This window comes from Acinonyx jubatus, chromosome E3 (assembly GCF_027475565.1).
Source record: "Acinonyx jubatus isolate Ajub_Pintada_27869175 chromosome E3, VMU_Ajub_asm_v1.0, whole genome shotgun sequence".
Taxonomy (NCBI): domain Eukaryota; kingdom Metazoa; phylum Chordata; class Mammalia; order Carnivora; family Felidae; genus Acinonyx; species Acinonyx jubatus.
Genome location: NC_069398.1, coordinates 19,094,187 through 19,121,103, shown reverse-complemented (window position 1 = coordinate 19,121,103; position 26,917 = coordinate 19,094,187). Strand labels below are relative to the sequence as shown.

Here is a 26,917-nt window from a genome sequence, read left to right as displayed (position 1 = left end):
GACCTGAACTGATGTCAGACGCCCAACCTACTGAGCCACCGAGGTGCCCCTACCGTTTTAATATTTTTAATGTACAGTTCAGTGGTGTTCAATATAGCCTCAGATGTTTAGAGGGAGCACAGAGCTAAGCATGAGCCCTAGATTCAGCCCACATGGACTTGAACTCCTGGCTCATCCTGTTACTATGTGGCCTTAGGCAAGTTACTTGGGCATTGGAGCCTCAGCCTTGTCATCTGCAAAGAGATACAGTATTGACTCCACAGCGTTGTGAGGCTGGAAGGAGGCCACGGGTATGAAGCACTTGGCAGCGCTTGGCTCAGAGAGTGCCTCAGTACATGTTAACCATTGTTATTCTAGAGCTTGGAATTCAGAATCAGAATCAGGTTGGGTTTCACTCACAAGGTCACATGGATACAGCTGGGTCCTAGACGTAGCTTCGGCTGAATCCTGAGCAGAGCCGCCAGGTCGAGGGGTCTGTGAAGTGCTCCTGGCTTTCAGGACTGCGTAAGGGCTCTGCTCTCTGTTCTCTGGGGCTGCCTCTCCACCCCTCTGCGTCACTCAGGGTTGGGGGAGTGGGGGTGCTGCTTCCAGACATAGGACTGGACTGAAACTCGGTATCTACTGCTTCTCTGCGGCATTTCCTTATGGCACGTATATCCTCAGATGTTACCAAATGCCTGCTATGTGCCAGGCAGTGTGCTAGCTGCCAGGGCAGTGCAAAGATGGATACGATTTGGACCCCTCCCTCAAAGATCTTATAACCTAAGGGGATAATACATGTGTGACTATGCCACTTACCCAGCTGGTAACTATTTCTTGATCACCTACCATGTGTATGTTGTGTAACAGGCCCAGAGCGCAGCCTCCAGACACGCTGATGAGATGCATGGGTGGATGGAGCTGGTTACTTGGCTGGTTGTCAGGAAATGTTCCACACAGCAGGAGATCTGGCCAAGGACTTGCTGAATGGAATTTACTAATGGAGAGGGTGTGCGAAGATATGGTCCTCAGGTTCATTTGAGAGGACTTGAGGTCATTAATCTGGCTGTATGTGAGGGTTCTTGAGTGGAAAGTTCAAATGGCTATAGGGTCCAAGAAAGAACAGGAAATGCATGGAGGCTGGGTGCTTCCTCTTCTGTTGTCTTTACACATGAATGCCTCTTGACTTATGATCCATTTGTGCACTTTTGATAGAGACACAAGAACCCATTACAGGAAAAACAATGCAAGCATGGCAGCTGGTACTCGGGCTCAGAGACAGAGCGTACTTGGGGGTGGAGAGTGAAGCTCAGGGGCACAGTCCTATCTGAAAGGGGAACCCACTTCCCAGTCTGAATCACTTGCTTAGTCTAAGAACATAAGCCAACTGTTTCCAGCTCTGCCGACGCATCAAAAGCTAGAAATCTGGTTGTTACTGTTTTTTAAATGAAATTTCCCAGTTTTAAGGTAAATAGCAACTCGAATTTTGGAAAGAAATTGCCCACCAGTTGAAATACGCTTTCAAATTGTAACTACCAGTCTGTAACTTCTAGTCCGGGAACCAAGAGAGAGATCAGGTTAGAAGGATGGGCTGAAGCCAAGTTTTAAGTGGCCTTGAATGCTGCGCTAAAGCGTTTTGATTTGAGCTTACAGATGGTTTTAGTTTTTGACCAAGAAAGTTCTTGGAACAGGGGCGTGGCTTGATGCAAGACCTTGGGGACCGGTGGGGTGTAGAGTGACCTATGAAATAAGAAGGAAGCATTCTGGATGTAAGGTGACTGCAGTAAGGCGGGTTTGCGACAATGAAGTTGAAAGATGGTGGCAGTGGGACTGGAAGGACAGAATGGACAATAAAAAGATGAAGTCTAAAAGGAGAGGATGCAGGCAGCGGAGGGGAGTGGCAGGAGAAAAGATGGCTCCAATGTGACCCACGTCTGCCTGCAGAAAGGGAAGGGCGAGCCAGGTCGGGTGCAGCTCGTTGAGATTACAGAAACCAGCCCGACGCTCCGCTCCACCGCGGAAGGGGTCTGGAGCGCAAGGCCTAACCAGCACCGCGCAGTGCGGCTCCGCTCCGGGCCCGTCGAGCGCCTGGAACAAGCCGGTTTATGAAACAGGCCGTACAAGCGAGTCGCCTACGAAACGGGGATGATGCCTCCGGGTTCTCCGGGCGGCTGTGGGGATTGTGGAGAAGGCGGACGGGCCGGCACTCGGGAGGGGCGGAATGAGCGGGTGCTTTCTTACCCCGGGCTCTGCAAGGTTCGAGGTCCCTAGGGGACCAAGCTGCCGGCCCTTCCAGGAGAACCGCCCGCCCGCCTCGTGCCTCCCCCGATCCGCCACCCGGCGGCCGCGTTCAGAGCCGCCGCCTCCCCTCCCGGCCCGGTGCGCCCCTGGGCTTGCGGCATCCGGCCCTCCCCGGCCCAGCGCGCGCGGCGCTCCTTTCCGGAACTCGCGGGGCAGGAGCGCCGGTCGGGGGTCCCCGCCCCGCCCTCTCCGCCCCGAGGCCCCGGCCGAGCGCCGCGAGCCCGGAGCCGGCCTGTGGGATTCCCGGAGTCCGGCCGCGGCCGGAAGTGCGCTTTCCTCCCGCCCCCGGCGGGGCCGCTCTAGCAGCCCCGGGCGCCGGCGTCTCAGTGGGAATAACCCCTTCGGCCCCAGCCGGCCAAAGCCGCGTCTGGCGGCATCCGTCCCCTTCTCCCTGCGAAGCGCTGAGTTGTCTTGTGTTCTCCCCGACAACAGTTGGAGGATTCTCGTGCCCCTATCAAGAGGACAGCGCCCAGCTCGCTGGGTTCATGTGCCCTGGACGAAGGTGCTGAGCCACCTCGGACAGGTTATTAAACCTCTCTGAGCCTCGGCTTTCCTATCTGTAAAAAAGCACCGTAACTACTTCAAGGGTTTGCTGTAAGGATTCAGTGAACATGTAAACGACCTAGGAGAGGGCCATTCGCATAATAAGTGCTCAGTAAATGCTAGTTGTCATTGTTTCGATTTTTACTGCTACCTTTGGAAAACGGACAGGTATTAAGAGGGTCAGTTTTGTGGCATGAGAATGAAGAACATGATAGAAATGATACTAAGAGCTACTATTTATTGAGGGCCTTCTTTGTGCTAGGTTCCTTATACACCTGTCTCTATAGCCTTAGGGCAATTCTGTGAAAGCAGTACTATTATTCCCATTTTATGGATGAAATTAGGAAATGGGTGGATGTCAGCGTCACATTTGAACTCAAGGCCCTTCTGACTCCAGAGTGCATGCCTTTCTTCTCCACACTGCAGCTCTGATTTTGGAAACATTTTCTGGGAATTCTGAACTAAACCATCAAAGCCAATAGTGCTGTCAGACATGGATGTCCCATTAGTCCAGATTTGAGGAGGCTGTGCAAAACCACCTAACTCCTGCAACAGGCTGAAAATAATGAACAGTGCTGGGGTGCCTGAGTGGCTCAGTTGGTTGAGCATCTGACTTCGGCTCAGGTCATAATCTTGCAGTCCGTGAATTCAAGCCCCGCGTCGGGCTGTGGGCTGACAGCTCGGAGCCTGGAGCCTGCTTCAAATTCTGTGTCTCCCTCTCTCTCTGCCCCTCCCCTGCTCATGCTCTGTCTCTCTCACTCTCAAAAATGAATAAATGTTTAAAAAAATAAAAAAATAATAATGAACAGTGCTGCCCCAGTATAGACGCTATCCTTGCTTAAAGAAAAGGATCTTGTGACCTTCCAAAGAAGCAAGTTGCAGGCATCCAAAGAAAGGCACTGAGTGTATGTACAAATTTTTTTTTAATTTAATTCATTTTTTTATATTTTTAGTCATCTCTACACCCAACTTGGGGCTTGAACTCACAATCCCAAGATCAGGAGTTGCATGCTCTTCTGACTGAGCCAACCAAGTGCCCCTATTTGTTTAAGGATAAAACAAAACCATGTTTTCAGGTGCAAAAACAATTACCAAAGAGCCCAACCTTTGACACAACCTGTGGAAACCTCAGTGGCTGGTCAGACCGGCCATTTCTTCCTGCTTCCACTCTCAGGGTCCCTCTGGGCAGTTTCTAGTGGGCTCCAGCATTTGGTACTAAAGGTCTTTTGAGTTGGTGGAACCCTGGAGAATACAGTCAGGCTGTCCTTGTCTTTCATTCCCTAGGGATTTAGCAACTCTGACAGTCATGCAAGAAGGCAGCGGGGGGGGGGGGGGGGGGGGGGGGGCGGGGGGGAGGGTGCAGGCATGGAAGCTCTGAGGAAAAGGGCTGGCTGGCCACGGGAGATGAGGAACCAGAGAGTTTCTCACCTCCAGGCCCTTGGTCACGCTGCTCCCTCTACCCGGTTTAAGCTTTGAGCGGGCAGGACATTGTGCATCTTGTATTCTGCACCCTAGAAATGCCAAGAAAGCTTCGAGTTTTCCCAGAGTCATTCTGCAAGTCAGTGGTTTAGTCACAACAGGGCACCGGGTGTCTCACACAACAAACCCAAGGGCGGAATGTGGAGTATGGGGCCACCCTGGTCTGATGACCATACACGCTTCCTCCAGTCTTACAACACAGGGTAGATGATTTCTAATCAGATTTCTTTTATGTTTTTCTTTTTCACTTCTTTTTATATTTAAAAAAAAAAATTTTTTTTTTTTTGAGAGAGAGACAGAGCACGATTTGGGGAGGGGCAGAGAGACAGAGACAGAGTGGGAGACACAGAATCCAAACTAGGCTCCCAGGCTCCAAGCTGTCAGCACAGAGCCCAACACGCGGCTCGCACTCATGAACCATGAGATCATGACCTGAGCCAAAGTCGATGCTTAATCAACTGAGCCACCCAGGCGCCTCAACTTCTTTTTGTATTCTGAAAAAAAAAATCATATGGTATAAAAAGACAAAAAGGAAAACAGGCTGTCCTCCTGCCTCTGCTTGTCTCCAGCCCCTACCATCATCCCCTGAGCATTGTGACCAGTTTCTTGTGCGTCTTTCTAAAGATAGTCTATGCATATGCAAGTGTCTCCTTTTAGAAAAACACAAATATGGGGTGCCTGGGTGGTTCCGCTAAGCATCTGACTCTTGGTCTTGGCCTCTTGATCTTGGCTCGGGTCGTGATCTCAGGGTTCATGGACTCGAGCCCAGCATCAGGCTCTGCACTGGCAGTGCAGAGCCTCCTTGGGATTCTATCTCTCTCTCTCTCTGTCTCTCTCTCTGTCCCTTCCCCACTCACACTGTCTCTGTCTCTTTCAAACTAAATAAATATACGTAACAAAAATCACAAAAATGAGAACACGTTGTAGTCACTTGCTTTCCCCCCTGCTTTTTTCATATAACAACGTATCTTGGAGAATGTCTCATGTCAGTTTGTACATATCTGCTTCATTTTTTTCCCCCACATCTGCTGAGTATTTCGTTATATAGATATGCCATAATTTATTTAGTCAACTTCCCTGTTAGTGGACATGTAGGTTATGTTCAGTCTTTTGTGATGGAAACAACACTTTGCTGAATATCACTGTGCACACCATGCCTGTAGAATCTAGAAGTAGACTTGTCAGGTCAAAGGGTGTACACATTCTGAATTTTGATCAGGGTTGCCAAATTTTCCTTTTCCCAAAGAGGCAGTGTAGATATATGCTCTTACTAATAATGTTTGAGAGTGCCTCTTTCTTCCACATAGTCCATAAGCAAACTATATTTGCAAGCCTCTTAGGTTAAAAATAGTAGTTCATGGTTGTTTGTATTTGCATTATGAGATTTCTTTTGTAACAAACACTGGTAAGAGGGAATTGAAACCTACCACTGGAGGTGTAAAAATTTTTTAAAGTTTATTTATTTATTTTGATAGAGCGAGTAGAGGAGGGACAGAGAAAGAGGGAGAGAGAGAGAGAATCCCCAAGCAGGCTCCACACTGTCAGCACAGAGCCCAATGTGGGGTTCAAACTCACAAACCATGAGATCGTGACTTGAGCCAAAGTTGGACACTTAATCGACTGAGCGACCCAGGTGCCCTGGAGGTGTAAAATTTTTAAAAAGCACTGTGCACCTTGAATTAATCCTCATCTCCTGATCTGACTTGGAGAAGGAAAAAGAAAATTTGCCAATGAACGCTTTAAGCCACGTGACCCATTGGAGAAAAGACACAAAATCTAGAGACAAATGAAGTCTTAGTTTTCAAAACAAGAGAAACATACTAATAATACAAGCCAAAGCAGAAAACTTGATGTTTAACTCAACGGGAATCTTAAATCACACCATTAAACAGATGATTGGTAAGGCGCGGGGAAGAATAAGGGTCTGGAGTCCTAAGGACTGCATTAAATCTCAGCACTTACTAGCAGGGTGACCATGGGCAAGTTATTTCACGTATCTCTGAACTTCTATTTCATCAGCATAAAGTCGAGGCAGAAATAGCCACTGGCGGAGTTATTGTAAAAAGTTTAAAATAACTCACATCAAATGCTTGACACAAAAGATATTCATTAAAATGGAAGGAAGAAGGTCAAATCCAAGCCCTGTGGGGTTACAGGCCCTAGACCCCTGAGCAAAAGGAAGATCACCTGGACACAGAACAGCTGGAAGCAGGCAGAGCTTGATCGCCCCTGTAAAAAGCAGGCTTGTCCAAACCTAGTGGTCAGATCTCAAGGGTGAAAAACCAAACGACAAAACCTCCACGTATTATTCCCCTTACGATAATGTGAAACAGAGCCATCTTCTTGCCAGTTGTGTATTTCTAGAGCCACGGGGTTTCATTCTTTGTGAATGCCTGCTGGAGCTGGCTAGGAGAAGATAATATTGTGTATCTACCAACCCGCTAAAGCCAAAAGATACATGTTGTAGGTAATCCCTTTACTGGGATTGCTTAAAGTGGGATGTGTGATTTGTAGCCGTGCCTTTAATTTTTTTAATGTTTATTCTTTTTTTGGGGGGGGGTAGAGACAGAGCAGGATCGGGGGAGGGGAGAGAGAGAGGGAGACATAGAATCTGAAGCAGGCTCCAGGCTCTGAACTGTCAGCACAGAGCCGGACTCGGGGCTGGAACTTACAAACTGATCATGACCTGAGCCACCCAGGCGCCTCGTTAACAGTGGCTTTAAAAGCTGGATTGGCTGGATTTATGAACTTAGCACAGCCATGAAATATCTCCTACACCACTGGGGCTTGGTTTCCCCATCTGTCTCTGTGTTGGACTGGATTCAGAATTAGGGGATGGGGTTGAAGACATGGTCCTCCGCATCGCAAAATGTCATTTTGATGAGGACTCACAGAACTTTCTCCTTAGCCTCACATGGACTATGTACCCATATGCTTGGATCTCTAGAAAACTCAGCAAATCTGTAACACTTGTAGCAATAGCCGTATGTCATGTGTTTTCTTACCCACCTGGATTCATGTCATCATTCTCTCCTTTTTACTCCCTTTAGCTTTTTTTGTTTGTTTGTTTTTTGTCTTGTTAATGACATTTACTACTTCCGCTACTATCAGTGATCATAGCCAATGTTGAGCAGCTGTGAGTCTTTTTTTTTTTAAGTTTTTTTTTTTTTTAAGGTTTTTCTGTTTTTGAGAGAGAGAGAGTGCAGGAGGGGCAGAGTGAGAAGGAGAGAGACAGAATCCCAAGCAGACTCCTCATTGCCAGTATGGAGCCTGAGGGGGAGCTCGAACTCACAAACCATGAGATCATGACCTGAGCCAAAATCAAGAGTCAGAGGCTTAACCAACTGACTGAGCCATCCAGGCACCCCAGGGGCTGTGAGTCTTACTAGATGCCAGGCACCTGTCATAGAATATGTGGCTATCTATAAATGCCTCAGGTCCTTTTCAAAACCAAGCAAGGTATAAATAAAGAAACAAATACAACTGCCAGATTCCCTCATCTCCTTTATGGTAGCCACTTAAAGATGTCTTTTTAAATTTTAATTAATTAAACTGGGTTTCACGCCCCACATGGAGCCCAACACAGGCTTGAAGTTATGACCCTGAGATCAGGACCTGAGTTGTGCTCAAATCTCAGACGCTTAAGGGTGCCTGGGAGGCTGGGTTGGTTAAGTGTCTGACTCTTGATACTGGCTTAGGTCATGATCTCGCTGGTGATGGGATCGATCCCCGTGTGGGATCAAGACCCACGTTGGGCTCTGTGCTGACAGCGTGGAGTCTGCTTGGGATTCTCTCTCCCTCTCTCTCTCAAAATAAATAAATATAAACTAAAAAAAAAAAAAAATCACCCAGGTGCCCCAAAGGTATCTTTTTAATATTTGAGGCCGTATATATTAGAGAAAGGCTGTCCATCTTTGACTTCATGGTCCTCTTTATGGACCTTTGTTTGTAAATGAACAAATCTACAAAGCAAAACAAAACCTCTTAGTAATCAGAAGCCATTAGTCAAGTGTTAACAACCTTGCAAAACTCACAGCCTAAGAGCCTGTGAGGAAAGCAGGGAAGGCTAGAAGGCCACAGAGAACTGCAGTCCCAGAATAGTCTTGCCTCCTTTACACAGCGAAAACAAGAATAGGGACTGAGTGCTCCCTCATGCCAGGCCCTGGTCTAAGACTTGTCATGTGTTAATGCGTTAATCCTCACACCCACCTATTATGTAGAATTGTTTTCTATGGTTATAAGGTTACTAGGTTCACAGATGAAGGACATTTTCTAGATTTCATTTATATGGATTTCAGCAAGGCATGGAATCAAATCTCTCCTCACATCCTTGAGACAAGATAGATATAGGCTGGAAATCCTGCATTTGGAGTCACAACAAATTACAAGATTATGGACCACCAAAGCCAGGGAAATGCTCATAGATTTGACCCACTGTTTCTTTTTCTGGGACTGTCTTTTAAGAAAATGATCAAAATTTCAGAGATATACTCTCAGAGATGTTCACCGAATTTTATTTGTAAGAGCAAAAACTAAAGGCAGTGTAAATATTCAACAACAGGGCAATGACTCAGAAAAATATGGTGTATCTAGCAGGAATCATACAAACAGCCATTAAATTTTTTTTTTTAATTTTTGAACGTTTATTCATTTTTGAGAGACAGAGAGAGACAGAGCGTGAGAGGGGGAGGGACAGAGAGAGAGAGGGACACAGAATCTGAGAATCTGAAGCAGGCTCCAGGCAGGCTCTGAGCTGTCAGCACAGAGCCCGACACGGGGCCCAAATTCATAGACTGTGAGATCATGACCTGAGCTGAAGTCAGATGCTTAACCGACTAAGCCGCCCAGGCACCCCTAGACAGCCATTAAAATTTTGGCTGGGAAGACATTAAAGCACCAAAAACATAGAACTAAGTTTTTAAAAAAAGCTTAGAAAAAATATATAGGAAGGAAATACAGCAAGGGGCAAAAATAATTGAACTGGGAGCAGATGAAAAATGAGTAATTTCGCTTTTTAATATGTTCATTAGTATGGTTATGTTATTTTTTATTTTATTATTTTTTTAAAAGTAGGCTCCTTGCCCAATGTGAGGCTCAAACTCATGACACTGAGATCAAGAGTTGCATGCTCTACTGACTGAGCCAGCCAGGCACCCCTAGTTATATTATTTTTGTTAAAATTTTTTATTTAATGTTTATTCATTTTTGAGAGAGAGAAAGAGAGACAGAGCATGAGCAGGGAAGGGGCAGAGAGAGAGGGAGACACAGAATCCGAAGCAGGCTCCAGGTTCTGAGCTGTCAGCACAGAGCCTGATGCGGGGCTCGAACCCAAGAACCATGAGATCATGACCTGAACCAAAGTCAGACGCTCAACCGACTGAGCCACCCAGGTGCCCCTATATTATTTTTCTAGTACCAAAAAAAAAAAAAAAAAAAAAAGTATCTAAGCCAAAGGTGAAAGCTAAAGCTAACTACTGGGGGAAAAAACGAACAGTCAGTATGTACACACACTTCATTCAATCTTCATACTCTTTGGAGCGAGCGGTCGTTTCCCTATTTTACAGCTGAGGAAACAGAGATTCAGAGAAGGTCCGGTGATTAGAACAAGGTCTCACAGTTGAATGTGGCAGAAACAAGAATTGAAACAAAGTCTGACTGGCTTTTCCAGTTCCTCGGCTTTCACTACAAGGGTTCTCACCACATAGGACAGCTGCCAATCTATGGTACCTTCGGGTGATTTACGGACGGGTGCCCCCTCGGGACAGACGGACTGCTGAAATTTTCCTTCTCTGGGCAGGCAGCCTCTACAACATGGTCTTTGGCTTTTGGATGAAGCCAGGGTTGAAATGCGATCATACCTGTCCCCGGCCGGCGCCTTTGTGTACAACGTAACCTGTACCAGCGTCCGGGCAGCACGCAAGGTGGTGCCCAGGTGCTGGGACAGCCCCGGGAGAAAGGTGGCCCTCCCTGTTCTCCTTCAGGCCCTTTGATTCCACCCAGGGGAGAGTCTCATCTTGGTGCTAGGCCTTTATCCCCTCTCAGCTCTCTCTGTGCCTCCGACTCTGGCACTTTCTCACATACAACAAAAGGAACCCCTTAGGGGCATCAGTTAAGTCTCTGACTTTGGCTCAGGTCATGATCCCGCAGTTTGTGAGTCCGAGCCCCACACCCGGCTCTGTGCTGACAGAGCCTCGACCCTGCTTTGGATTCTGTCTCCCTCTCTCTCTCTGCCCCTCCCCCCCTCAAAAATAAATAAACCTTACAAAAGAAAACAGAAACAATGCAAAAACTGAGTCCCTTAGACCCAGAGTCTTCACCTAATTATGCAACAATATATCAATGGTATTTATTAACATAATTTAATATTGATTGAATTTTGTACTGTAAAGTTCACATAACATTTATAATTTCAGCCATTTTGAGGTATACAATTCAGTGACATCTAGTACATTTACACTGATGTGCAACCATCACCTCTATCTAGTTCCAGAACATTCTCATCACCGCAAAGGAAATATTGTACCCATTAAGGTGCCACTCCCCAATCCTCCTTCCCCCTACTCCTGGCAACCATTCATCTGCTTTGTGTCTCCATGGATTCGCCTGTTGTGGATACTTCATAGAAACGGAATCATAAAATACGCAGCCTTGTGTATCTAGTTCCTTTCACTTAGCATAATGTTTTCAAGATTCTTCCGTGTTGTAGGACATATCAGTAATTTATTCCTTTGTATGGCTTAATTCATTGTATGAATAGACACCACATTTTGTTTATCTGTTGGACATTTGGGTTGTTTCCACTTTTTGGCTACTATGAATAGTGTTGCTATGAGCATTTGTATATAAGTTTTGATGTGGACCTATGTTTTCATGTCTCTTGGGTACAGACGTGGAATTGCTGATGGTTCTATGTGTAACTTTTTGCGGACCACTAAATTGTTTTCCACAGTGGCTGTGCCATTTTCCGTTCCCACTGGCAGTATATGAGGGTTCAATTGCTCCACCTCCTCACCAACACCGGTTACTCTCAGGTTTCTAGAAAATATTATTATTATAACTGTTCTTGTGGGTGCGAAGTAGGATCTCATTGTGGTTTTGATTTGCATTTCCCTCATAGCCAGTGATGTTGAGCATCTGTTCATGTGCTTGTTGGCCATCTGTAGATCTTCTCTGGAGAATGTGCAAGTTCTTTGCCCATTTTTTAATTGAGTTGTTTGTCTTTATTGTTGAGTTGTTACAGTTCTTTATATATGCTGGATATAAGTCCCTTATCAGATATATGGTTTGCTAACGTTTCCTCTCCCATTCTGTTGTTGTCTTCACTTTCTTGATAGTTTCCTTTAATGTACAATATGTTTAAATTTTGATGAAGTCCAATTTACCTATTTTTTCTTTTGTTGCTTGTATTTTTGGTGTCATATCAAGAAACCATTGTCAAATCCAAAGTCATGAAGATTTACCCCTAAGTTTTCTTCTAAAAGTTTTCCAGTGTTAGGTCTTTGAACCATCTGGAGTTACTTTTGCATTGCATTCATTTTTACACTTACGATTTATAAGGAGCAATTTCCTACTCATCACACTGACATTGAGTTTCCTTCTCAGATATTTTTCTTTCAGTGAAGGAAAATGCACTGAACAGAGGAAAAATATCAAATAAATAACAGTGCAGGGGGTACCCGGATGTGGCCAAGATGGCGGGTAAAACATAGGAATCCCTGCAGTCAGATTGTGACAAAAGGTGAGGGAGGTTCTCTAGGAGACACTGTAGTTCAGGAAGGAAGGGGTAGGATTTAGCTGGATTTTGAAGAAGGGAAGCCCCAGACCCGGAGTCAGAAAATCCAAGACCTACAGATCCCAAGTTCTCACAGTTGCTCTGTGACTGGAACATGTTAACTGACCTGTCTGAAGTCCGACTGTTCCCTTATGAATAAAAAAAAAAAAGGGGTGAGAATAACTGCCTTGTATCAAGAGAAACAAATTCTTTAATGTGAATGAGAGTATACGTTATAAAACAGTCAATGGGGGTGGATATCAGGGCCGAGACTCACATTGGCTGGCATTTGAACAGGACCCTGATGACAGGTGAGACTTGCCCTGTGGAGAGAGAAGGGGAAGCATTCTAGAGAAGGCTGGGGTGGAGCCTATGACCCAGTGTGTCGGTGGGATCACATTAGAGGGCTCTGAGAAAAGAGGCAGAAAGGCTGGTTTCAGACGGGACCCAACGCTCTGGGGGTTTGGGGCTTCATTTTTCCAGCCACAAGTCTAGGTTCCCTAGAGTGTGGCAATGGTGGAATCAGGCTTCAAGTGTTTGAGAGCTTACTGATTTAAGTGTTGTAACCTTGTGTGACAATATAATCCTCTCTTCCATCTGTCTTCAATCTCCTTTCCCATGCTTAGGCTACAGTAGAGCATCTGTTCCAAGGGTGCTGGAGACCTCTCTGGAAGGTTAGCCCACGTGTCACATATGGGTAGGAAATCCTTTGAATTTGATTTAACGTGACTTGGATCAGGACAAACCTGAAAAGGAAATCAACGTGTTGTTTTAACCCCACGATCTCCATTCCAACCTTATACTCAATATTTACCGTTTAAAAAGTGATTTTGAGGGGGGTCTGGCTGGCTCAGTCAAAAGAGTGTGCAACTCTTGATCTCAGGGTCAAGCCCCATGTTGGGTATAGAGATTACTTAAAATAAATAAATAAATAAACTTAAAAAAATAAAAATGCATCCTTAAACAAAATAATATATATTCTGCAAGAATTATAATTATAATAAACAAATAAATAGTAAAAAGTGATTTTTAAAAATTGGAAATCATCAAACAGAACCAAGAATCCAAAGGTAAGCCTTCCTCTTACCCCAGATCCTCAGTCCTCCTGCCCAGAAACCACTATCGTTTATAGGCACATATGTATCCTCCCCAAATAGTCAAACATACACAAAAGTATTTCAGAGAGTAATACCCTTACCATTGAGAACATTTGATCTGACGTGTCATTTTGCAGATGAGATAACTGAGGCCCAGAATTGTGATGACTAGAGCTATTTCAGCTCATACCTTCATGCAGATACTTGGTAACAAAACGGTATACATATATTTATGTACTTTTATTTTTTATTTATTTAAAAAAAATTTTTAACCAGGACCCATGCCTAACACGGGGCTTGAACTCACAACCCTGAGATCAAGAGTAGCATGCTCTACCGACTGAGCTAGCCAGGTGCCCATATTTACTTTTATTTGTATTTAAATTATATATATCTACATTTACTTACCCAACTATATATGTGGTTTCCTATAGCTTAGTCAAAGTTATTGTCAAAATATAAAAATCTATTGTGGCACCTGGGTGGCTCAGTTGGTTAAGCGTCCAACTTTCGCTCAGGTCATGATCTCGAGGTCTGTGGGTTTTGAGCCCCGTGTTGTCTGTGCTCCAGCTCAGAGCCTGGAGCCTGCTTCAGATTCTGTGTCTCCCTCTCTCTCTGCCCCTTCCCCACTCACACTCTGCCTCTCTCTCTCTCAAAAATAAATAAACACTAAAAAACATAAACAAAAATAAAAATATAAAAGTTCTTAATTTTCAAAAATTAAAACAAACAAACAAAACCCGCTATTGATCATGAGGCCGGAGGAGAGGCATTCTGAGGGTGAACAAAGTGATGCTTTTCAGAAGAACCGCGGGGGACCAGGTGGGTGGGAAGAAGCCAGGGGGACAGGAGGCTGGAGAACCTGTCAGAAGTCACTGTGGTAATTCAGGGATGAGAACCAGGGGGTGACAGTGGCTTGGGGCAGGGGGGACAGAAGAAGTGGGCAGAGTCAGCAGGGGTGCCGTATGCCTGAGGACCTACTGAGGAACGGGGTTCACAGGACGGCCCTTCAGGCCTTGGGGAGCAGATGACTAGGTATCGTGTAGAGAAATGGAGCTGGTGAATCTGGATGACTGTGACGTGGACAGGTCTGGTAGGCAAATGGAGAGAAAGAACAAGCCTGCAATGACAGGAACAGGGCTAGCCACTGACACGAATGATTTTTGGTACTGACCACGTTGAGCTGGAGATTTTTGAGGAAGAGAACGTAAGGGAAGGTCGTGGCTCTGAGCCTTAGGGACATGGTGGTTAGGAGGCACCAGGAGGGTAGGACTTGATGGGAGCAGCCTTAGGGAGCCGCTGTAGGTTCTTGAGCAGAGGATTGACTGATCCTGGCATCTCAGAGGTGGAAGGGATCTCCTAGCTCTGGGACCCTGCTCTTGTTCCACATTTGAGTTCCACACTCCTAAAAAAGCAGCCCCCAGTACACCCTGTGGGCGTGCACATCGCCAGGGAAGAAGCATTTCCTGCTGGCATCTGCTGGAGCCTCCCCTGCCTGTGGTTAGACAGCCGTCCTACTGAGCAGCCTTCTCAGCTCCACACTCTCAGCCTGAGAGTGGCCCCCTCCGTACAGCAGATGGTTGGAGCCTCTGCTCAAGGCCCTGGGTCGTCCCAAGTTACACACTCCCTGTGTCTCTCAGGACACAGTTTCCAGGCTCCTGATTCTCCTTCCTGCTGGGCAGAGGGCTGTGTGCTCTGACGAGAAAGAAGGAGGCAGCCCTGGCTAGAGTTGATCACCTCTGAATTCTTGTATCACCTCATTTACCCCTCCCGTCCCTTGGGGAACCAAGGCCCATCTTTCTAAGGAAGAAGCCAAATCCCCAAGAGACAAAGTGAGTTGCCCAAGACCACAATGAGCGGTGAGGACAGAGCAGGGTGGGGACCAGGGTCCACCTCTAGGACCTCACTGCTCTCACAGCAACTTGGACCTTGGGATACAAGGGCGTGCGTTCAGGGGCCATGTGGAAGGCTGCTGAGCCCTGACCGAGAACAACACGGCGGTGGGCTGTCCATGAAAGGCAAAGGGGGGTGGGTCATCCTCATCTTTCTAGGAGTTCCCCTGCCAGGAGGGTCTCCTTTCGGGCCGCTGTGCCAGCTGCCTGTAAGTAACAGGACAGCATACTGTCACCTACAGTCAGAGCACCTTTTGCTTTCCTAGGAGCAGGACGAGCAAACTGTTGCCGGAGGAGGACGGCTTGGACTGACCAGGCGTGCTCCACCCTGCAGATTCCTCTCTTCAGCTCCTGGAGCAAGATGAGGGAGAGGACAGCAGGGCTGATTGGTTCCAGACACACCTGAGCCATTCGGAGAGTTGTGGTTAGGGGCCATGTGACCCTAGAGTCAGCATGCTTAGGTGTGAAACCAGCTCTGTCCCTCATAAGCTATGTGCAAGTGATTTCCTCTATCCTTGGGCTGATAATACTGGTTTCATGAGTTGTTGTGAAGTTTCATGGAGCCCTTGGAATAGGTCTGGCGTGCAGTAAATACTCAATGAACGTAACTACTCAGAGGACATCATCCTTGTATTTATTACTCTAAACCTGGCGGACACAGACCAAGGGGTACAGAATCAGTACCTACGGTCAAATGGGTGTTGGAGCATCCACAATGGATGATCATTGATAAACTGAGACCACCTCTCAGCTGCATGGTTGGAGTCACAATAGGAGCCACAGGGACTGACAAACTAGAAAGCCACTGGCCTTGTAAGGAAGGAAGCTACTGCCCAGCCAGTTGCTGTCATGTGAAAATTTGGGTCTTGTGGCCATATCTTTGGATTTTCCAAAGAAGTGGGAAATTTGGATTTGTATATGAAATGTACTGATTTTTAAACTTGTTGGGTTTATTTTAAGTCATGTATTTATTTTGAGAGACAGTGAGAGCAATTGGGGAGGAGCACAGAAAGAGGGAGGGAGGGAGGGAGGGAGGGAGGGAGGGAGGGAGAGAGAGAGAGAGAGAGAGAGAGAATCCGGAGCAGGCTCCACACCATCAGTGCAGACAGAGACTAACGCGGTGGCTGGAACCCATGAATCGCGAGATCATGACCTGAGCCGAAGTCAAGAGTCGGATGCTCAACCGACTGAGCCACCCAGGTGCCCCTAAAAGTACTAATTTCTAAAAGTGGCAATTAATTTGGTTAAAAAACTGCACACATAACAAAAAGGGCGTAGGCCAATTTAAACTCTCCTGTGAGCCTCCAGGGCACAGCTTTCCCATAAACTTACCGCCCCCCAGGCCAGGTCAGGCTTCTGCAGCCCTTGGAGGGGAGGAGACGGTAGTGACGGTTGGATCTGCCCTGCAAGCCACTCAGATCCCAAATCCTCCTCTTCTGCACCTGTCTCAGAGCAAGGGTGTCTGAACTATGAACGTGATTGTGCAGCCAGAGCCCAGCTTTGCCCAACTTTGCCACATCTGACCCAGAAACAGCTGGAAGAGATGGGAGGATGACCATCCCACGTGTTGTGTGAATTGAGCACCTACTACATGCCTGTCACTGTTCCAGGAGTTGGAGAGACAGCAGTGAGTCCAAGAGGCCAGCCCCTCCCCTGGTGGCACGGACATTAAGGTGCGTGCGCACAGGAGGGAGGCACAAGTACAGACAGACGCAAACATGCAAATATTCCATCAGGAGTGATGCATGCTGTGCTGTGAGAAACGGAGCAGTGAAAGGGAGACCAGGAGGGGCGAAGGCCCTGAGGTGAGAGTGAGGTGTCTGTCAAAGGTGATGGGAGCCAGAGATAGGATGCAGACATGCCTGAACGGAAGGTGCATGAAGGAGTCAGCGCTGAGAAGTGAGCAGGGGCAGGGCCCAGTGGGGCTCTCTCTCCTGGTGACCACATTCTCTGAACCCCACATGTAGGCCCAGAGGAGCTGCCGTCCTCTTTAGCGATTTCTGACATACAGTTTGTTCCTGTGCTCGCTCCCTCACATCCCTGGGCAGATAACCCTGTTCACACTCTCCTGTGAATCTTTTGTGTCTATAACATACACACTATCAAACGTCTTGAGTTCTTGAGGGTGGAAAGCCCGATTCTTGTTCGGCTCTGAGATCTCTCCACCTCTATGTTCCCCACAGTACAAACGTGTGCAAGTGAAATAATGACCTGATCTTAAGCATGTTACCGCACTTCTCACATCTTAGTTTCTTTTCCTGCAAAATGGGAATAATCATGGACTGTGGTGAGGAGGGAGGAGATGAAGGCTTTAAAACTTGGGAGCCCAGGTAACCTGGGCCTTGGGAGGCCCCTAGTGTTCTCAGGTTTTTAAAGGTCTCTCTAGCTATGAGCTATGAAAGGCCCTCCTTGGTCAGGGAATCCCCATTGACTTCCCTCCTGCCACCAGGGCAGCTAAGGGGGAAAGAAGCATGCTAGAAATCCCTCCTGGCTGCGCTTGTCCTTTCAGCCCAAATTCTTGTTGCCATGACTTATGATTTCATTTAAGCCATTTTTAGTCTGTAGGATGTTCCCTCCCACACCACAACCCAGGCTCATCTGAGCCCCATCCCTGGGTCTGAGTCCCAACAAAGGCAGGCCCAGGGGACAAGCAGCCACCAAATCCAAGATAGGGCTTTCTGGGAGTGGCTGGCAGAGTCCCTTGGAGATGGAGAGTGGCCAGCAATCTGGAGACCCCCACTGGCATCTGGGTTCCCCCGAGATTCTCCCGCTAGAGACAGAAGGGCGTCGTCTCGGCCACCTCCCCGCTCCCCGTCCTCTTTTTTTTTTCCCAGGCTGCGGGAGGCGAAGGGTTAAATCCCATAGAGCTGATGCTCTGACTCCAGGCTAGAGGGGCCCGGGAAGCTGGGGTCACTTCCTGCTCCGTCCCAGTCACCCTGAACTGGTCCCCGGGTCCTCAGCCTGGGATCACCCCTTGAGAAGGACCCCAGAGTCCTCGGCGTCCAGCCCGCCCCCCGAGGCAGGGCATTCAAGGGGTTAAGTCCCCTGGGGCTGGATTCTGCCTTCCGGCCTTCCCCAGACCCCAGAGCCGTGAGTTGGGGACGCCTGGGTTCCTGGGGGGTGGCCCGGAGGGCCCGGGACGGCCGCCGGGAACAATGGGGCGCGGGAGGCGGGGGCGCGCGGGCCTGCGCCCCCTCCCCGCCCCGGGCGCCGGTGGGGTGGGGGCCGGGCCGGGGCCGCGAGGGGCCGAGGATTCTGGGAAGAGCGCGAGGGTCTGGCTGTGGGGGAGGGGAGGGAGGGCGTGAGCATTCTGGGAAGAGGGAATTGGGCCGCCGGCGGGCCGGGGCGCCGCGGAGCGCCGGAATCCTGGGGGCCCCGCGGGCAGGGGAGGCCGGGATGCCGGTCTCCGGCCCGGGAGCCGGAACAGGGTCGTGGGTACCGGCCCGAGCAGAAGTCCAGGGTCCGGGCTGGTGCGGGCGTTGGGGTGGGGGGGTGCCGGGGCCAGGGCGGCTGCATTCCCGCAGCTGCCTCCATGTCAGGGTCACCCTGGGCCGCTCTCCGCACCTCTGTGAGGCAGCCTCCTGCTTCTCTCCTTCCCTCTCTCCTTCCCTCCGCAGCTCGGCTGGAGCGGGGTCCAAGGCCGGTGCCCTGGGGTCTGGGCCTGGGTGGGCTCTCAGCACTTCTTGTCTCCCTTGGTGTTCCCACTTTCCTACTCCATGGCGGCCTTGGCTTTAACCCTTTCCCTTCTGCTCTGGACAGCTGAGCTTGAATTTCTCGGGACATTCAAGGTACATGAGCTCTTACCTGTCCTAGGCGAGCACAGCAGGCCTCTTCAGAATAGGCAGCCCCCAGCTCAGCGGAGGCTCCCTGCCTCCACCACTCCAAAGACACTTACAGATGGGGGAGGGGGCATCCTCATAGTCTACGTTGCTGCAGAGATGAAGAAATTAATTTACTTCCCAAAATCTAACTCCCATCCCTCCTGCTGCTGTTTGGCAGGGTCCGGCTAGCTCCTGCTTCACTTTGGTTGTCTCCCAGCTGCCTCCTCATGAGTCTTTTCCGCGTCTTCTTGCACCACTGCCCCCATACATGCAGTGCCCATCCCACACAGCCATTCACAGCCCCGGGCCTCCCCAGGGACTCTGTTCAGGCTCTAAACATTGTGGGAACCTAGAAATTAGCTCCCGTGGCCTTATGCCCTCATCCTGGAATCCTATCACCCTTTTTGGAGTGATAGCTACCTATGTTTTACCTGGAGGCCACTCTGGACTCCTGTTCCTTTGCTGTCATCCCCTTGCAAATTGACCCTTAAAGGCATTAGGCCACCCAGGTTTTCCAGGAACAGGGGCATCTCATTCATTTCACCTTCATTCATTCAACAAAACTTAGCAAGCACCTCTTTATGTGTCAGGCACCGTCCTAGGCATGGGATACGGCACCAACAAAACAGAGCAAATGAAATAGAAGAAGGGGTGCCAGGATGGGCGTGATAATGGCAGGCTTCGGTGGGGAGTACTGTTTTGAGATCACAGGTGCAGACTATCAGGCCTAGTCACTGGATTCAGCAAGTCACGGAAACCTCTTGGTCCTGGGACTTTCTCTATCTCGTGGCCAGCAGGTTCTGTCTGAGCTGTCTTCATCACCATCTCCTGCCAGCAGCCCACATTTATGAGTTTCACGTGACTCCCAAGGTCATCTCCCTCTCGGAGGCCAGGGCAAGCCAGACACAGAACCTTGCATTTCTGGTCTTAGTGCTGCCACTTCCCAGTCTGTGACCTTGGAGAAATCTCCCTGCGTGTTGATTTCCTGATCTGTAAAATGGACAACCTGATTCCTGGGGCCCCTAGCAGGCCTGTGGGGAGGATTGGGAGAGATAACAAGGACACCACAGACACCGTGTCAGCTGCTGGGCACCCTCCACACACCTGTCCCTTCTCCCTTTGCCTTTCCACTTCCCTCTCAAGGTCATTCCTGCTGAAGCCCCCGATGGCTTTTAACTGCCACCACCGCCCCCCACCCCTCCTCCCCACCCTGGCTGCTCTACCCCTCCCCGGCTGCTTGACCTTCTTTCTGTGTGGATAACAGATAACGGGAAAATGCCCCAGTGCTTTTGGAGAGCCCCTGTCCCCTCAGGGAAATCTGATTGCTTTTTTTTTTTTTTTTTTTAACTCTTCAAGTGTTGTGTTCCAGGCACTGTCAGTTCTCTGGGCTCATAAGGAAAGTTTATTGGTCCCAATTAGCAGCCCCATTAAGGAGGAAAATTAGAGTCTTAATGAGCTTCCTCTGATTAGCAAAATAACAGGTTTCTCAGCCTCTGGGCATCAGAGGGGTTGGGTGAGAGCCTCCTTCCCCTGTGGGTGTCAGATGCTTCTCTAGCCCCCAGTCTGGGTTCAAAGGGTTATGGCTGATGAGCTTTTAATTACACTCTTAAACTCACCTACTGGCTTAGTTGTGCACTGAAGATCTGGAGCAGGAGTCAGGCCTGCAGGGGTAGGGGGCCCACGGTGAGAACTGAGAACGTGAGAACGGATGCCCAGAAAAATGGGGAGGTGGGAAGCTGAAGTTCACACAAGGAGTAATAAGGCCTGGGGCCGGCAGGTGAAGGAGTGGGGACTTGGGGAGTAAAGAAAAGCAGATGAACTCCATTGTGTGTTCCTCTCTCCACCCCCACCCCCACCCCTGCCCCCACCAGGGTCCCTGGAACACTGGGCAGTCCTGAGCTCTGGGATGGAGCCTGAGGCGGCGCTGTGGGGCCCAGATCTGCAGGGTCCTGAGCAGAGCCCCAACGATGCTCACAGAGGTGAGGGGCACAAGAAGGGACTGCAGTCCTGACAAGACAGCGGCCCCAGTTCAGGGAGGGGCCCAGACTCTGAGGGAAACCCAGGGGAGGGAAGAGAGACCCGACCCCGCGTTCTGAAAGGAGATGGGGGCTGGAGACTCCCTTTCTCTCTGTAGGTGCCGAGAGTGGGAACGAAGAGGAGAGCCCTCAGCAGGAAAGTTCTGGGGAGGAGATCATCCTGGGAGATCCAGCTCAGAGTCCAGAATTCAAGGACCCATCAGAGATGCCCCTGGAGAGACCCTCCCAGGATCCCGCAGTCCCCGGGGACCCCCCGACCCCACCGGGTCACCCCAACCCTTTGGACCACCAGACCCCCCTGGACCCCCCCGCCCCCGAGGTAGTCCCCACCCCGTCTGACTGGACCAAGGCCTGTGAGGCCAGCTGGCAGTGGGGGACTCTGACCACGTGGAACAGCCCCCCCGTGGTCCCGGCCAACGAGCCCAGCCTGCGGGAGCTGGTGCAGGGTCGCCCCTCCGGGGCCGAGAAGCCCTACATCTGCAACGAGTGCGGCAAGAGCTTCAGCCAGTGGTCCAAGCTGCTGCGCCACCAGCGCATCCACACGGGCGAGCGGCCCAACACCTGCTCGGAGTGCGGCAAGAGCTTCACGCAGAGCTCGCACCTGGTGCAGCACCAGCGCACGCACACGGGCGAGAAGCCCTACAAGTGCCCCGACTGCGGCAAGTGCTTCAGCTGGAGCTCCAACCTGGTGCAGCACCAGCGCACGCACACGGGCGAGAAGCCCTACAAGTGCACGGAGTGCGAGAAGGCCTTCACCCAGAGCACCAACCTCATCAAGCACCAGCGCTCGCACACGGGCGAGAAGCCGTACAAGTGCGGCGAGTGCCGGCGGGCCTTCTACCGCAGCTCGGACCTCATTCAGCACCAGGCCACGCACACGGGCGAGAAGCCCTACAAGTGCCCCGAGTGCGGCAAGCGCTTCGGCCAGAACCACAACCTCCTCAAGCACCAGAAGATCCACGCCGGCGAGAAGCCCTACCGCTGCACCGAGTGCGGCAAGAGCTTCATCCAGAGCTCGGAGCTGACCCAGCACCAGCGCACGCACACCGGCGAGAAGCCCTACGAGTGCCTGGAGTGCGGCAAGAGCTTCGGCCACAGCTCCACCCTCATCAAGCACCAGCGGACTCACCTGCGCGAGGACCCCTTCAAGTGCCCGGTGTGCGGCAAGACCTTCACGCTGAGCGCCACGCTGCTGCGGCACCAGCGCACGCACACGGGCGAGCGGCCCTACAAGTGCCCCGAGTGCGGCAAGAGCTTCAGCGTCAGCTCCAACCTCATCAACCACCAGCGCATCCACCGCGGCGAGCGGCCCTACATCTGCGCCGACTGCGGCAAGAGCTTCATCATGAGCTCCACCCTCATCCGCCACCAGCGCATCCACACGGGCGAGAAGCCCTACAAGTGCTCCGACTGCGGCAAGAGCTTCATCCGCAGCTCCCACCTCATCCAGCATCGACGCACGCACACGGGCGAGAAGCCCTACAAGTGCCCCGAGTGCGGCAAGAGCTTCAGCCAGAGCTCCAACCTCATCACCCATGTCCGCACCCACATGGATGAGAACCTGTTCGTGTGCTCCGACTGCGGGAAGGCCTTCCTGGAGGCGCACGAGCTGGAGCAGCATCGGGTGGTTCACGAGAGGGGCAAGACCCCAGCCCGGAGAGCTCAGGGCGACACCCTGCTGGGGTTGGGCGACCCTGCCCTGCTGACGCCACCCCCCGGAGCCAAACCACACAAGTGTCTTGTCTGCGGAAAGGGATTCAACGACGAGGGCATTTTCATGCAGCATCAGCGCATCCATATTGGAGAAAACCCCTACAAAAATTCAGATGGCCTCATCGCACACCCAGCCCCCAAGGCGCCTCAGTTCCGACCCCCCAGGCTCCCTTTCGGAGGGAATTCCTATCCAGGTGCTGCGGAGGGCAGAGCCGAACCCCCAGGACAGCCCTTTAAAATGCCTGAAGGGCAGGAGAGCTTTGGCCAAAGGCTGGGCCTGCTCTCCTCCAAGTCCTACATTTGTTCCCACTGTGGAGAAAGTTTTCTGGATCGGGCTGTGCTCCTCCAACATCAGCTCACCCACGGCAATGAAAAGCCCTTTCTCTTTCCTGATTATAGGATTGGTCTAGGGGAAGGGGCAGGGCCCAGTCCCTTCCTAAGTGGAAAGCCCTTTAAATGCCCTGAATGCAAAAAAAGCTTTGGCCTCAGCTCTGAGCTGCTGCTGCACCAGAAAGTGCATGCAGGTGGAAAACCCCAGAAGAGTCCAGAGCTGGGGAAGAGCTCTTCTGTCCTCCTGGAGCACCTCAGGAGCCCCCTGGGGGCCAGGCCCTACAGCTGCTCAGATTGTGGGGCCTCCTTTCTCGATCGCCTGGCGCTCGTCCGGCACCAGGAGACCCACACCCAAGAAAAGTCCCCCACCCCCGAGGAGTCCCTTCCAGAGCCAGCCACCCTGCCCACAAGCCAGGAAGATGAGGGAGAGGCCTCCACCCGCACAGGGAGCAGCAGCCATGGGGATGGGGAAAACCCCAAGACCCTCTCAGAAGAAAAGCCCTATTTGTGCCCTGAGTGTGGAGACGGCTTCGCAGAAGTCGCGGCCCTCCTCCTCCATAGGAGCTGCCACCCAGGGGTCACCTTGTGAAATGAGTCTGGAGACCAGGGGCCTCTCTCTCCTGAGAGGAACACTGGCTCTCCCCAGAAGTTATGTGGGGAAAGGAGGAAAACCCTATCAGATTGTAGAGAAACGGAGCATAAAGAACCCTGGGTATAAATAGTGCTTTTACATCAGTAATGAGAAACCCTATAAAATTGTTGGTGGGAACCACTTATAAGAGGCAGTAGAGAAAAACTGTTGGGTTAGAAACCCTATAAATATGTAGGAAAAAAAAAAGTCCTTTAAGTCTGTAGCAGAAAAACCCTATAAACCATAGTGGATAAAAGCCCTATTAATTGTAGGAAGAGGTCCTAATATGTCTCTAGACAACCCTATAAAACTGTTATCAAAATCCTTGTGAAACTATAGGGTCGGGGAAGTGCAGGGAATCCAATGGCATTGACTCGAGAGGAGTGACCCTCAGAAGGTGTAGAAGAGCCTCCCATGAACTTGTTCCACAGTGTTCTCTCCCCCTGGAGTACGGGAGGGAGCCTCTCTCACCAGAAGACTTGGACAGTGACACTGAGGAAAATGCTCAGCTGGGGACTAGTGTGGGGAGAGGCGAAAAATAAGTGATGCGGAGCCCCCAGACCCACAGAGAAGAAACGACCCAAGAAACTAGGAAGAGAAAGTCCAGCTCGCTGCACTGGGGGTTCCTTGGGATATGAGGCCAATCTTAGGTGATTGTGTGTTAGAGGAAGAGGCCCATGGAATTCCTTATCGGGAAGAATCAAAAAATGGGGAAGGAAAAAAGTGATGGCAAGCCTTTTTAAAGGCTGAAATCTGGGGTGCATAGAAACTTTAAGAATACTGGGAAGCCACCGCAAAAATTGGGGGGCAGGAGGGAGATTTCTGTTCGTGCTTTGAGGAAAGCAAACCAAGGTGAAGCTGTGGATGGAACCCAGCCAATTCGGGGCTGCCCAGTCCTCTCTGTTTCCGGGAGCTTGTTAAGCTACAAGTGCAAGCAGATCCCAGCTCAGGCCGCCGGGGCTCCCCGCAGCCAGGCAGGATGGGGAACTTCTAGTCTGAGAGGCCTCCGGGGCTGGAGGGTCCCTCCTGCCCATTCTCAGGTCTCACTGTCAGGAGGTTTCTCCTGAAATCTAACTGCCACCAGGTCTCACTTCCTCGAATTCTGTCCTTAGTGGAGAGGGGGAGCTGCTGCTAGTCGACCTCCAAAGAATAAAGCCCTTCAGAGACTCAAGGCCTGTGTGTGGTTAAATCCTCCCTAGACGTCTCTCCTCCAAGTCAGTGAGAGTCATGTGTGGGTTCTCTGTGGCAACGAGGGACAGCAAGTCGACAGAATAGAGCGCTCATTACCCAGCAACCTGCTTTTAAACCTCACTTATTCATCTGAGCTGCTCGCGAGGCTGCTGGCGGGATGAGCCAGCCTGCACGTAGTGGTGGGGGTCCAAACACCCTCCCAGACTGGGCCATGGGTCCCTGAAGAGCATACGGAGGCCTGGCCACCTTCCTCCCCCTGGTACTTGGAGCTCTCTGAAGTCGTGACGCCCCGGCCTGATCATGGTCTTGGATGGGGACAGATCCCACCCACTTGGCTCCTCTCCTCCTCAGCCAGCAACCTTCGGAGGGAAATGGGAGGATAAAAACACATTCCCTGGCCCGACCCATCTCCTGTCTTCACACACCACACAGTTCCACTCTTTCATTAACGCCGCCAGACCCGCTAATGTGACTGAGTGTGTGTGGCAGGGGAGAGAGACTGCTGCCCTATAAAATGGTTGAGTGAAAACTCTTCAAACATCTGTAACAAGAACCCCACAGCGTCACCCTGGAGACCCTTAAGGAAAGCGAGGACTCTGTCCAGTGCTGGGTCTAAAAGAAGTGCCCACTGACCCACGCTGGTACCACTAACGCACTGTGGTCCTGGAGTCAGAACTGAGATGCCGGGTGAGGGGGCCCTTCAGGAGTCGCATCCCTGGAGAGGGCGACCGGACTCCTCAAAGCTGTGGAAGAGACCTCTAATTCCATTACCCAAAAGCTCAAAAGGTGAAAGCCCTTCACCCTTCATCTCTCCTGCCCCCAAAGGGATGACCTTGAATTCAAAGGATCAAAATCTAGAACACTGCAAGAGGAAAAACCCAGGCCTGCTGGGGAGAAGGAAAAGGCAGGTCTTGGATAATTGTGGGGAGACCCTTATGCCATTTGTGTAAAGCCCCACCCCACCCAAGTGCCAGGTCAGAAAGCACTACTGAGAGGGGAGAAGGAGCCTGCCTGACGAATCTCTACTGACAGAAGCGTCAACAAAGGGGGTGTCCCTATGAGACTGAGGAAGAGACCATTCTCCAAGTCAAAGATTTTTTGTTAAGATGATAGTAGAAAGAAACTTCAGTTGTAGAGACAAACCCCTTGTAAAGCTAGAAGCAGCGCCCCTCGGAAACAGGTCTGAGGAATCTGTCTCCAGGAGAGTCCTGGAGAGCAGCCTTTGGGGCTCAGGGGCCGGTCCCGGGGGGGAGGGGAGGTGGTCAGTATGGTCAAAGGCCAACTGTAGGCCTATTGAGGACTAGGGTGTAGCACACGTAGTAGGATGCTCGCATGTTGTAGGGATGGGTGAGGGCCAGCGGTCTTGGCTCCGGTACTGAATGGATGACGTGGACACGATTAGGTGGGGTCTGGGGTTTCATAGCAGGAAAGGGGCAGAATCGGAGACCTCTGGGGGGTGACCTGTTCTCTCTTGCCCACCTCCCCAAACACCTTTACCCAGGTGCTTCCCTCCCAGAGTGAGCTACATCTTAGGAGGAACTAAGCAGGGAGCTGGCTTGGGGAGGTGGCAGTGTCCAGAGTCTCTCTGACCAGAGTAGGCAAAGGTCCAGGGGTCGGTCGTGGCACTTGCCACCAGAACTTAGTCCGGAAGGCGTGGTGTCCCCAAACCCTTCTGTCCAGCTCCACGCAGGCCTGACTTCAGAAGTGCCCTGGGGGAGGAGCCCAACAGACAGGGTCACAGAGTCACTGGTGAAAGCAAGGGGGGAGAGGGGACATTGATCTGAGCTTAGGGTACAACTTGGAACTGCTATGGCTACGGAGGTCACATGGGAACTCAACAGAAGCAGGCATGAATCCTGAATGGTGGGGAAACTTGAAACCATCACGACCAAGAGGTGGGATCCCATGACACCCGCTCCTCAGGTGAGCAGCCCCCAGACTCTTTTGCCCCCATTAGGGAAGCCCCACTCACCTGACTTGTCTCCGTGGAGTGAAGAGAGGCCCCACTTTTGAGTGTTGTGTGTCAATAACAGTGTTGTGTCACCGGTGGTCATGTTGATTAGTTGAAGAGAATAAAGGGAATAAGATTTCCCGGGTGTTTTCTGTCTTCCCTTTCGAGCCTGGAAAGAGCTG

At 50.6% G+C, this 26,917-nt stretch overlaps 1 protein-coding gene and 1 long non-coding RNA gene across 5 annotated transcripts; one reads left to right on the top strand and one right to left on the bottom strand.

Moving 5' to 3' along the window:
- Positions 1-427: 427 nt before the first annotated feature.
- Positions 428-26,875, top strand: ZNF629 (zinc finger protein 629). 4 transcript variants are annotated; one of them, XM_053213470.1, is made up of 3 exons: positions 428-504; positions 20,755-20,862; positions 21,018-26,875. In XM_053213470.1, exons 2-3 carry the CDS (start codon positions 20,790-20,792, stop codon positions 23,549-23,551), a joined length of 2,607 nt encoding a protein of 868 aa, XP_053069445.1. In that variant the 5' UTR covers positions 428-504; positions 20,755-20,789; the 3' UTR covers positions 23,552-26,875. The 4 variants fall into 4 exon arrangements, with proteins under 4 accessions (XP_053069445.1, XP_026907462.1, XP_053069444.1 ...); XM_027051661.2 differs by lacking the exon at positions 428-504 and adding an exon at positions 17,950-18,152; XM_053213469.1 differs by lacking the exon at positions 428-504 and adding an exon at positions 18,374-18,522.
- Positions 8,741-20,040, bottom strand: LOC113596823 (uncharacterized). Its single transcript, XR_008294675.1, has 3 exons — positions 18,867-20,040; positions 16,395-17,320; positions 8,741-12,819 (listed from the first exon to the last, which is right to left on the bottom strand). It is a non-coding gene; the product is annotated as an uncharacterized LOC113596823 (long non-coding RNA).
- Positions 26,876-26,917: the final 42 nt, after the last annotated feature.